General features: G+C 32.3%; 1 protein-coding gene across 1 annotated transcript in view; it reads left to right on the top strand.

Moving 5' to 3' along the window:
• The first annotated feature begins 965 nt into the window (after positions 1-965).
• The window catches only part of LOC133554247 (troponin C, skeletal muscle-like), a 23,707-nt gene continuing 10,805 nt past the window's right edge, over positions 966-13,867 (top strand). The window contains exons 1-3 of the mRNA XM_061902745.1: positions 966-1,119; positions 7,566-7,620; positions 7,693-7,836. Coding sequence (XP_061758729.1) covers positions 1,117-1,119; positions 7,566-7,620; positions 7,693-7,836 — 202 coding nt within the window. The 5' untranslated portion in view covers positions 966-1,116. The remainder of the gene's footprint in view (positions 1,120-7,565; positions 7,621-7,692; positions 7,837-13,867) is intronic.

The raw sequence follows: 13,867 nt of genomic DNA, 5'->3' as shown, positions 1-13,867 counted from the left end.
TAAGCCTTCCCACACATATGTTGTAAGGAAAAAACGCAATCACTCCTCCCACCAGTTATTGATGATAACTGCCCACTTTCACTATAGAAATAGACACAAAACAGTCCACAAAGGCTACAATAAGCCCTCTCACAAAGATACCGTAAGACAAATGCAACCACTCGTTCCACCAGTTATTGATAATAACCACCACTCTGTCTCGTAAGACAAATGCAACCACTCCTCCCACCAGTTACTGATGATAACCACCACATTGTCAGGTAGGAAATAGACATAAAAAACAGTCCACAAAGACTACAATAAGCCCTCTCACACAGATGTCATAAGACAAATGCAACCACTCCTTCCACCAGTTATTGATAATAACCACCACCTTGTCTAGTAGAAATAGACCCAAAACAGTCCACAAAGGCTACAATAAGCCCTCTCACACAGATGCCATAAGAAGAAAAACGCAACCACTCCTGCCAGTTGTTGATGATAACTGCCCACTTTAACTATAGAAATCAACAATGGCTCAAACACAGCAAAACGACGTGTAATAAAATGAGTACACACTTGCGTTGATTGACATGCTAAGTACAGTACATACAGTAAATATAGCGAAAGAGAAAGAGGGGGGTATAAATAGAAGTATGATGGGGAAGCATAGCTGGAGATGTTGTACAGCTGTTGGAGATCACTTGTGCTCCATCTTGAGTTACAGATGTCCAAGTACTGCGAGGTCAAGGGATGGCGGAGGGATGGAGCACGAAAGAGAATGCTAGCACGCGGGCGGGAGGCGTCTATCTTAGCCTCCATCAGCGTTGAAGTTAATCCCCTCCACTTCTTTCCTTTTTTTTCAATAAATGTCACAGAGATGATCCCCATCTCCCACCCCCGTCTAAATCTAGATCGGATTGTGAACGTCCCACATGGGGGTGTCCGTCAAACAGATTGCGAGATTTGATTGGCCGCCTCCGGCCCAATCCCGGTCATTTTCAGGAAAAGTTATCAGGATGCAAAGGTACTAAAGGACGGGGGGAAGCGGGCACTACTTCTATTTGGACTGTGTCGCCTCGCAGGGAGACTCTCCGCACCTTTTTTGTTATCTTGTGCACACACCTGCTGCTCATCATGGTAAGAAACTTGCCTTTTTTTTTTTCTTTTTTTTTTTAGGGTTTCATCTGGTCAGGATGCAAGAAAAGATGGACGTGCGGTGATGAAGAATCTCTGGATTTACTTCCGTTTGCGGGGAACTCCTGGATTTACTCATTAGTTACGATAATCAGGCACTACGTCAGGTTTCCGTGGATTTGAATCGGGGAGTATCATCACCAAAACCCGATATGGTGGATATTTAGACTAAAGATAGACCACACACACACACACATACATTTACACAGCTGAGTAAAACGAGACAGACATATGTGTCTGAATTTAGTTTCACCTTGACAAAAATCCCCCCACTCAAATCCTGCCCCCTCGTGGGATTTTAAAAATAGCCTGGATGAGCTGAAGGATTTGCACCAGCAAACCAAATGCAAGCTTTTTGATGCTTTTTTTTTTTTTTTATCTTTTTGAACAATTTCCAAAGAAATTGTATTAAAATATTAATAATTGTATATTTTTGATCAGATCATACCTGGACTACACCTGCTACTATAAGTACGCACATGAACACGGAACTAATAATACAAGAAGGAGGGAAAATACACATCTCCAACACAAGAAGGGTGAATAGTACTACTGTATTATTACATCGAAGGATGTTTACGCTCAGTTATTCCGCCTTTAATAAGCTCTAACTACGTAATCACTACAAAAAAAACTCAAATTCACTGGATAAAAATATCTAGCGTCCAAGTATGCAAAATATATGCAGTATTCTAATCCCATGAGTCAAACTTCCTATACTTTTATAGTAAGTATATAAAAATAACCTGAATGTATATGCCTAATTGTCTCTATTTTTCCAACATACTTAATTTCATCCAATATTTAAAAAGAGATATAAGTACAGGCTGGTAATTGTGCATAAACATATATAATCTATAGTATAAATACATAAATTGTGAGAAAAGATAATATGCATTTAAAAATGAACATAACTCAAATAAGCTAATCCATATACATTACTGTGCATAGATATATATATATATATATATATATATATATATATGTGTGTGTATATGTATATATATATTTGTATATATATATATATATATATATATATATATGTGTATATGTATATATATATATATATGTGTATATATATCTGTATATATATAGACACACATATATATATATATGTGTATATATATCTGTATATATATATACACACATATATATATGTATATATATATATACATATATATGTGTATATATATATATATATATATATATATATATATATCCATATATATCCATCCATCCATTTTCTACCACTTATTCCCATTGGGTTGGTGGGGGGCGCTGGTGCTTATCTCAGCAACAATCGGGCGGAAGGCGGTATACACCCTGACAAGTCGCCACCTCATCACATACATATATATATATATATATATATATATATATATATATATATATATATATATATATATATATATATATATATTTATGAAAGCATATATATATATATATACATACATATTCACACATATATATACATACATACATATATATATATATTTATATACACATATATATACATATATATATATATATATATATATATATATATATATATATATATATATATATATTTATGAAAGCATATATATTTATATATACATACATATTCACACATATATATACATACATACATATATATATATATTTATATACACATATATATACATATATACATACATATATACAAACACATATATATATACACACACACATATAGATATATATACACATATATACATACATACATATATACAGTATATATGTGCTTTTTTTAGGTTTTTTTAGTACAATCCAAAAATAAGTAAAAAACAATGATAACATAAATTGTATGTAAGTACACATCTACAATTACTCTCAAAAGTATGTTAATCTTCTTTAAAAGATAAGTATTCCAAATATAAATGTGATTATAATTCAAGTATAAGATAAGAGGTCAAAGAGTACTGGCAGAATAAGTACACATGATTGAGTAAACATCGAGTAGTATGACTCGTTCTCCGTTTCAAATGCTCACTTTTGGACCCGGCAGGAAAAGATATGGTCAAATCTACTAAAAGTGTGTTACAACACGTTCAAACTTAATATCAAGCAAAGTTGATCTACCGAGCTTGTGCACCGAGGATTGTGTTTGCAATTATATTTAGCACATTTCGGAAGGTGCGCGCCAACTGGCAGAGTTACGCACAAACGGCTGCGGTCTTTGTGGTGACAAGGAGGCCGTCGCTGCAATGACAAACGACGGAGAGGAAAATCTACCGAGCGCATGTCAACATATTTGGATTACCATAAATAAAAGGTATTAGGCCTAGGTTCAATCCAGCAATTACATTGTTCAGCTGCCGGATGACTTAGAGGTTAATATGGAACCAGCAGACGCCAAAACAAATCAATTATTATCTCCTAACTTTTTGCTAAAATGTAATTTCTTCCATCTGGATCAATCGAGCGCTAACGTCTTTTTAGGTGTGCTAAAATGTAGGTTCTTTGTAGACCGCACTGAAGGACCTTCTAAAAGTACCTGCAGTTTTATAGTTTGCACGTGCTATCCAGTAGGGGTGTAAAAAAATTAACCAATTTTCGAATGTATCGCGATTCTTATGTGTAACGATTCTTAATCGATTAGATAAAATCAAAGCTAAGTTAAAAAAAAATAATAATTTTCCCAAAATCTGTCCTGTCCAGCTCCTGGGTAAAATATATATATTCTACCGCTTGTCCCTTTTGGAGTCGCGGGGGGTGCTGGAGGCTATGTCAGTTGCATTCGGGCAGAAGGCGGCGCACACCCTGGACAAGTCGCCACCTAATCGCATTCAGACTCACGTTCACACACTAGGGCCAATTTAGTGTTGCCAATCAACCTATCCCCAGGTGCATGTTTTTGGCGGTGGGAGGAAGCCAGAGTACCCGTAGGGAACCCACGCAGTCACGGGGAGAACATGCAAACTCCCCACAGAAAGATCCCGAGCCCGGGATTGAACTCAGGACTACTCAGGACCTTTGTATTGTGAGGCACATGCACTAACCCCTGTTCCACCGTGAGTCTCCCAGAAAATTCGGGAGGGTTGGCAAGTATGAGCCCGTCTAGGTAGCCTTAAGTGAAACGTGAAAGGGATTGGATTTTCACTTGTCACTCCCAAGCGAGTATCCAATCACAAGTTTTATTTTGCGAAATACCCGGACAGCGGAGAAATCATCGGTCCTCACTCTTTTAACTCGCAAAGAAAGGAGAGCAAAACTTGAGTTATTCATTTTTCATTTATGTCCTGGGCATGACGGTAAATTGCATCCGGCAGTGGAGGCTCCTCTATGGGGGTCTTGGGGCCAACATTCACACTCACGTTCACACACTAGGGTCAATTTAGTGTTGCCAATCAACCTATCCCCAGGTGCATGTTTTTGGCAGTGGGAGGAAGCCAGAGTACCCGTAGGGAACCCACGCAGTCACGGGGAGAACATGCAAACTCCCCACGGAAAGATCCCGAGCCCGGGATTGAACTCAGGACTACTCCGGACCACTGTATTGTGAGGCAGATGCACTAACCCCTGTTCCACCGTGAGTCTCCTGGAAAATTCAGGAGGGTTGGCAAGTATGAGCCCATCTAGGTAGCCTTAACTTAAACGTGAAAGGGATTGGATTTTCACTTGGCACTCCCAAGCGAGTATCCAATCACAAGTTTTATTTTGCGAACTACCCGGACAGCGGAGAAATCAGCGGTCCTCACTCTTTTAACTCGCAAAGAAAGGAGAGCAAAACTTGAGTTATTCATTTTTCATTTATGTCCTGGGCATGACGGTAAATTGCATCCGGCAGTGGAGGCTTCTCTATGGGGATCTTGGGGCCAACATTCACACTCACGTTCACACACTAGGGCCAATTTAGTGTTGCCAATCAACCTATCCACAGGTGCATGTTTTTGGCGGTGGGAGGAAGCCGGAGAACCTGAAAGGGAACCCACGCAGTCACGGGGAGAACATGCAAACTCCCCACAGAAAGATCCCGAGCCCGGGATTGAACTCAGGACTACTCAGGACCTTTGTATTGTGAGGCACATGCACTAACCCCTGTTCCACCGTGAGTCTCCCGGAAAATTCGGGAGGGTTGGCAAGTATGAGCCCATCTAGGTAGCCTTAAGTGAAACGTGAAAGGGATTGGATTTTCACTTGGCACTCCCAAGCGAGTATCCAATCACAAGTTTTATTTTGCGAAATACCCGGACAGCGGAGAAATCATCGGTCCTCACTCTTTTAACTCGCAAAGAAAGGAGAGCAAAACTTCAGTTATTCATTTTTCATTTATGTTCTGGGCATGACGGTAAATTGCATCCGGCAGTGGAGGCTCCTCAATGGGGGTTTAGGGGCCAATATTCACACTCACGTTCACACACTAGGGCCAATTTAGTGTTGCCAATCAACCTATCCCCTGGTGCATGTCTTTGGAGGTGGGAGGAAACCGGAGTACCGGGAGGGAACCCACGCAGTCACGAGGAGAACATGCAAACTCCTCATAGAAAGATCCCGAGCCCAGGATTGAACCTAGGACTCCTCAGGACCTTCGTATTGTGAGGCACATGAACTAACCCCTCTGCCACCGTGAGTCTCCAGGAAAATTCAGGAGGGTTGGCAAGTATGAGCCCATCTGGGTAGCCTTAATTTAAACGTGACTGGGATTGGATTTTCACTTGTCACACCAAAGCAAGTATCCAATCACAAGTTTTATTTTGCGCAATACCCAGACAGCGGTGAAATCATCGGTCCTCACTTTTTTAACTCGCAAAGAAAGGTTAGCAAAATGTGAGTTATTTATTTTTCCTTTATGTCTTGGGCATGACGTTAAAGTGCATCCGGCACCCTATGGGGGTCTTGGGGCACTAGGAGGTTAACTCCTTTACTACTGTTGTCCCAGGTGGCCCTTGGCAAAGGCCTAGTACCTGACTGCCCCCTTAACCAGGGATACGGTGAAGACCTCAAGGGGCGGAGCAGGCGGAAGACGGTAGATTTAAGAACTACCACAACGGCTGCGATGGCGGGAGAAGGCTGCAGCCACCCGATCCCATACTTGCCAACCCTCCCGGATTTTCCGGGAGACTGCCAAAATTCAGCGCTTCTCCCGAAAACCTACCGGGACAAATTTGCTCCCGAAAATCTCCCGAAATTCAGGCGGAGGTGGAGGCCACGCCCCCTCCAGCTCTACGCGGACCTGAGTGACGTGTCGACGGCCTGTTTTCACGTCCGCTTTCCCACAATAAAAACAGCAAGCCTGCCCAATGACGTTATAACTGTAGAATGATCGAGGGCGAGTTCTTGGTTTCTTATGTGGGTTTCTTAGGCAGTTTAATCAACGTCCTCCCGGCGCGGTCACAACACACAACAACAGCAGTCACGTTTTCATCTAGCGTAAAGCAGTTTGTCTGCCGTAAACAGCAATGTTGTGACACTCTTAAACAGGACAATACTGCTATCTACTGTACGTTTTGGGCCATGCTAGGGAGAGATGGAAGATTCCAGACTCTAGTGCATTTGATAAAAGCAATTTTGTGCGTGCCACACAGCAATACATCATCAGTGTTGCGATCCGTGACTTGGATCTTCACATGTTGTTAATTTTTCCATCTTTGTTTCATTCTCCGTCCGACCCGTTTATTTCCTGTTTTGTCCATCACTAAGGTTACTCATTAGTTCACCTGCTACACTCGGTCCGCACACCTGCTTCAGCTAATCACCCTCCTTTATAAGCCAGCCTCTTCTGTTTATTCTTTCTGGGACTCTAATTTGCTCAAATGCAACAAGTAACGTCAGGTATGTTTTTCTCGCTAGCTCATTAGCTAAGCCACCTTATTGTCATCTTTAGCTCACATGCTAATCATCTTTGTTTTTACTTTTTGTGCCATCGTGACAAGTCTTAGTTCTTTATATTTCCCAGCTTACACGCTCGCGTCTTTTGTTTCCCTTTGTATTAGCTCCAGTGTTTTTGTTCGGAGCTCGCTTTTTGTTTATAAATGTGTTAGATCCTACCTTTCTTGTGTTCTTCGTTTGACGCATCCTCGAGGGAATCGAACCAGGTGCCACGACGCCGAACCGGCGTAACAATCAGAGATGGTGTTAAGCATGGTTAGAGAAAATAGTGACAGAGAATAGAACAAGGATGGACAATTCAACCCTTAACTCAACAAAGAGTAGATGAGTGTTATGTGTGTGTGTAAATGTGTAAATAAATGATCACTGAAATTCAAGTATTTATCTTATATACTGTATGTATATGAAATATTTGACTTGGTCAATTCTAGCTGTAAATATACTCCTCCCCTCTTAACCACGCCCCCAACCACCTCAGCCCCACCCCCATGTCATATTTTCTCGAAGATTCATGACGTTTTTCCACCTTTGCCCTCAAGCCCACCGACGCCCAGAGCGATGCCCGCTCCTTCCTCACCGAGGAGATGATCGCAGGTCAGTACACGTTTCAAAATAAAAGTCCAGAGGACTGAGACGTGTTTGTGAAACCGCCGTTTGTTTGTCCAGAGTTCAAAGCCGCCTTCGACATGTTCGACACGGACGGCGGCGGTGACATCAGCACCAAGGAGCTGGGCACCGTGATGAGGATGCTGGGGCAAAACCCGTCCAGAGAGGAGCTGGACGCCATCATTGAGGAGGTGGATGAGGATGGTGAGCATTTGGTTAATTTTTCTTTTAAGTATGAGTATGACACAATAGCCGGACACCTTGATATAAACAATATTTTTGCTACATTTATAAAACTTTTGAACAGAATTATTCTTTCAAAGGTGAGATTATTTAAATTAATCATGAATACAATTAGTTTTTTGTATTTTTTTTTAAGTAAAATTTTTGTTCCTTTGTTAGTTAATGTTTTGGTGTGTTTTTTTTTTTTAAACAAAATATTTAATTTATTTTTCTTTTTTTACTTAAAAAAACAGTACAAGTAATTGGATGATCACAAATATATGGTTTTATCCAGAATACATTTTTACTAAAAGTAAGTTATATTTTTCTGTGTTTTACGTACTGTAAGTTTTTTTTTGTTAATGTATGTTGTTTTCTTTCAATTAAACGTTTAATTTATATATTTTTATTTTACATAAATAAAACCAGTAAAAGTAATTGGATGAAAAATAAAAAATAAATCTATTTTTTTTGCTACCTTTCTGAAACTTTTGACTGGAATTATTATTTCAAAGGTGAGATTTTTTAAATTAATCATGTATACAATTAATTTTTATTTTTTAAATAAAATTGTTGTGTGTTATATATTACTGTAAATTCATTTGTTAATTAAATTTTTTGTTAAACAAAATATTTAATTTATTTTATTTTTTTTTGCTAAAAAAAAACAGTACAAGTAATTGGATGATCACAAATATATGGTTTTATTCAGCATTGTTTTACATTGTTACTAAAAGTATGTTTTATTTACTGTAAGTTTTTTATTTATTTTCTTAAACAAAATATTTCATTTATTTTTTTTCTTTACTTAAATAAAACTAGTACAAGTAATTGGATGATGACAAATATATAGTATTATTCAGCATGGTGTTATATTTTTACTAAACATTCCTTTTAGTCATCTAAGATTATGGCAAAATAACAATAATACAAGGTAAATAAGACATTTTTATGTTTCCTTGAAAGCACTTTTATTTAGGCTTCCAGCAAAGCATTTGTTTAACACAAAAGTAGCATGAAATTATGGTCAAATATAAAAAACTCTAATTTTTTTGCTACATTTCTGAAACTTTTGACTGGAATTATTCTTTCAAAGGTGAGATTTTTTCAAATAATCATGAATACATTTAATTTTATTTATTTATTATTTGTATTTAAATTTTTGTGTGTTTTACTTACTGTAAGTTCCTTCGTTAATGGATTTTGTAAACAAAATATTACTTTTTTTTTTTTTTTTACTTAAAAAAAACCAGTACAAGTAATTGGATGATCACAAATATATGGTTTTATCCAGAATACATTTTTACTAAAAGTAAGTTATTTTTTTGTGTGTTTTACGTACTGTAAGTTTATTTTGTTAATATATGTTTTTTTTTTCAATTAAATGTTTAATTTATAATTATTTTTTTTTACATAAATAAAACCAGTAAAAGTAATTGGAGGAAAAATAAACATTTTTTTTATTTATTTCAAAGGTGAGATGTTTTTAAATTAATCATGTATACAATATATTTTAATTTTTTAAATAAAATTGTTGTGTGTTTTACTTACTGTAAATTCCTTTGTTAATTAATGTTTTTTTTTTAAACAAATTATTTAATTAATTTTTCTTTTTTTACTCAAAAAAAACAGTACAAGTAAATGGATGATCACAAATATATGGTTTTATTCAGCATTGTTTTACATTTTTACTAAAAGTGTGTTTTATTTACTGTAAGTTTTTTATTTTTTTATTTATTTTTTTTAACAAAATATTTGATTTATTTTTCTTTTTTACTTAAATAAAACTAGTAATTGGATGATGACAAATATATAGTATTATTCAGCCGGGTGTTATATTTTTAATAAACATTTATTTTAGTCAGCTAAGATTATAGTAAATTTAGTTGACTAAAATAACAATAATACAAGATAAATAACATATTTTTATGTTTCCTTGAAAGCACTTTTATTTAGGCTACCAGCAAAGCAAAAGTAGCATGAAATTATGGTCAAACAAACATTTTTTCAAATTTTTTTGCTGCATTTCTGAAACTTTTGACTGGAATTATTCTTTCAAAGGTGAGATTTTTTTCAATTAATCATGAATACAATTCATTGTATTTTTTTTTTTTATCATTTAAATTTTTGTGTGTTTTACTTACTGTAAGTTCCTTTGTTAATGGGTTTTTGTAAACAAAATATTTAATTTATTATTCTTTTTTTACTTAAAAAAAACAGTACAAGTAATTGGATGATCACAAATATATGGTTTTATCCAGAATACATTTTTACTAAAAGTAAGTTATTTTTTAGTGTGTTTTACGTACTGTAAGTTTTTTTTGTTAAGGTATGGTTTTTTTTTCAATTAAATGTTTAATTTATAATTATTATTTTTTTACATAAATAAAACCAATAAAAGTAATTGGATGAAAAATAAACATTTTTATTGTTTTTTTTTGTTGCTACATTTCTGAAACTTTTGACTGGAATTATTATTTTAAAGGTGAGATTTTTTAAATTAATCATGTATACAATTAATTTTTATTTTTTTAAATAAAATTGTTGTGTGTTTTACTTACTGTAAATTCCTTTATTAATTCATGTTGGGGTTTTTTAAACAAAATATTTAATTTATTTTTATTTTTTACTCAAAAAAAAACAGTACAACTAATTGGATGATCACAAATATATGGTTTTATTCAGCATTGTTTTACATTTTTACTAAAAGTGTGTTTTATTTACTGTAAGTTTTTTTTTTTTTTCTAAACAAAATATTTGATTTCTTTTTCTTTTTTACTTAAATAAAACTAGTACAAGTAATTGGATGATGACAAATATATAGTATTATTCAGCATGGTGTTATAGTTTTTACTAAACATTCCTTTTAGTCATCTAAGATTATAGTAAAATAACAATAATACAAGGTAAATAAGACATTTTTATGTTTCCTTGAAAGCACTTTTATTTAGGCTACCAGCGAAGCATTTGTTTAACACAAAAGTAGGATGAAATTATGGTCAAATAAACATTTTTTCTAATTTTTTTGCTGCATTTCTGAAACTTTTGACTGGGATTATTATTTGAAAGGTGAGATTTTTTTAAATTAATCATGTATACAATTCATTTTTAATTTTTAAATAAAATTGTTCTGTGTTTTACTTACTGTAAATTCCTTTGTTAATTAATGTTGTTGTTTTTTAAACAAAATATTTAATTAATTTATTTTTTTTACTCAAAAAAAAAACAGTAAAAGTAATTGGATGATCACAAATGTATGGTTTTATTCAGCATTGTTTTACATTTATACTAAAAGTGTGTACAAGATACATAAGACATTTTTCTGTTTCCTTGAAAGCACTTTTATTTAGGCTACCAGCAAAGCATTTGTTTGACACAAAAGTAGCATGAAATTATGTTCAAATAAAAAAAAAAATCTAATTTTTTTGCTACATTTCTGAAACTTTTGACTGGAATTATTCTTTCAAAGGTGAGATTTTTTTCAAATAATCATGAATACAATTAATTTTATTTATTTATTATTTTTATTTAAATTTTTGTGTGTTTTATTTTCTGTAAGTTCCTTCATTAATGGGTTTTGTAAACAAAATATTACATTTTTTTTTTTTTTAACTTAAAAAAAACCAGTACAAGTAATTGGATGATCACAAATATATGGTTTTATCCAGAATACATTTTTACTAAACGTAAGTTATATTTTTCTGTGTTTTACGTACTGTAAGTTTATTTTTGTTAATGTATGTTTTTTTTTTTTTTCAATTAAACGTTTAATTTATATATTTTTATTTTACATAATAAAACCAGTAAAAGTAATTGGATGAAAAATAAACATTTTTTCAAATTTTTTTGCTACATTTCTGAAACTTTTGACTGGAATTATTATTTCAAAGGTGAGATTTTTTAAATTAATCATGTATACAATACATTTTTATTTTTTAAATAAAATTGTTGTGTGTTTTACTTACTGTAAATTCCTTTGTTAATAAATGTTATTTTTAAAACAAAATATTTAATTAATTTTTCTTTTTTTACTCAAAAAAAACAGTACAAGTAAATGGATGATCACAAATATATGGTTTTATTCAGCATTGTTTTACATTTTTACTAGAAGTGTGTTTTATTTACTGTAAGTTTTTTATTTTTTTATTTATTTTTTTTAACAAAACATTTGATTTATTTTTCTTTTTTACTTAAATAAAACTAGTAATTGGATGATGACAAATATATAGTATTATTCAGCCGGGTGTTATATTTTTAATAAACATTTATTTTAGTCAGCTAAGATTATAGTAAATTTAGTTGACTAAAATAACAATAATACAAGATAAATAAGACATTTTTATGTTTCCTTGAAAGCACTTTAATTTAGGCTACCAGCAAAGCAAAAGTAGCATGAAATTATGGTCAAACAAACATTTTTTCTATTTTTTTTTGCTGCATTTCTGAAACTTTTGACTGGAATTATTCTTTCAAAGGTGAGATTTTTTTCAATTAATCATGAATACAATTCATTGTATTTTTTTTTTTTTGTGTGTGTTTTACTTACTGTAAGTTCCTTTGTTAATGGGTTTTTGTAAACAAAATGTTTAATTTATTTTTCTTTTTTTACTTAAAAAAAACAGTACAAGTAATTGGATGATCACAAATATATGGTTTTATCCAGAATACATTTTTACTAAAAGTAAGTTATTTTTTTGTGTGTTTTACGTACTGTAAGATTTTTTTTGTTAATGTATGGGTTTTTTTTCCAATTAAATGTTTAATTTATAATTATTTTTTTTTTTACATAAATAAAACCAATAAAAGTAATTGGATGAAAAATAAACATTTTTTTTTTTTTTTTTTTTGCTACATTTCTGAAACTTTTGACTGGAATTATTATTTTAAAGGTGAGATTTTTTAAATTAATCATGTATACAATTACTTTTTATTTTTTTAAATAAAATTGTTGTGTGTTTTACTTACTGTAAATTCCTTTATTAATTCATGTTGGGGTTTTTTAAACAAAATATTTAATTTATTTAAATTTTTTTACTCAAAAAAAACAGTACAAGTAATTGGATGATCACAAATATATGGTTTTATTCAGCATTGTTTTACATTTTTACTAAAAGTGTGTTTTATTTACTGTAAGTTTTTTATTTTTTATTTATTTTTTTAAACAAAATATTTGATTTATTTTTTATTTTTTACTTAAATAAAACTAGTACAAGTAATTGGATGATGACAAATATATAGTATTATTCAGCATGGTGTTATATTTTTACTAAACATTCCTTTTAGTCACCTAAGATTATAGTAAAATAACAATAATACAAGGTAAATAAGACATTTTTATGTTTCCTTGAAAGCACTTTTATTTAGGCTACCAGCAAAGCATTTGTTTAATACAAAAGTAGCATGAAATTATGGTCAAATATAATTTTTTTCTAATTTTGCTACATTTCTGAAAATTTGGACTGGAATTATTATTTCAAAGGTGACATTTTTTAATAAATCATGTATACAATTAATAAAAATAAAAAAAAGTCAAGTAAAATTGTTGTGTGTTTTACTTACTGTAAGTTCCTTTGTTAAAAAATGTTTTTTGTTTTTTTTAACAAAATATTTAATTTATTTTTCTTTTTTTTACTTGAAAAAAAACAGTACAAGTAATATATGGTTTTATCCAGAATTTTTTACATTTTTAATAAAAGTAAGTTATATTTTTGTGTGTTTTACTTACTGTAAGTTTTTTTATTTTTATTTTCATTTTTTGTAACAAAATATTTGATTTCTTTTTCTTTTTTTACTTAAATAAAACTAGTACAAGTAATTGGATGATGACAAATATATGGTATTTTTCAGCATTGTTTTACATTTTTACCAAACATTCCTTTTAGTCAGCTAAGATTATAGTAAATTTAGTTGACTAAAATAACTATAATACAAGATAAATAAGACATTTTTTCTGTTTCCTTGAAAGCACTTTTATTTAGGCTACCAGCAAAGCATTTGTTTAACACAAAAGTAG

Source organism: Nerophis ophidion, linkage group LG06 (assembly GCF_033978795.1).
Source record: "Nerophis ophidion isolate RoL-2023_Sa linkage group LG06, RoL_Noph_v1.0, whole genome shotgun sequence".
Taxonomy (NCBI): Eukaryota; Metazoa; Chordata; class Actinopteri; order Syngnathiformes; family Syngnathidae; genus Nerophis; species Nerophis ophidion.
Note: the sequence above shows the minus strand (reverse complement) of the source record. Positions and strands in the feature narration are given on the sequence as shown.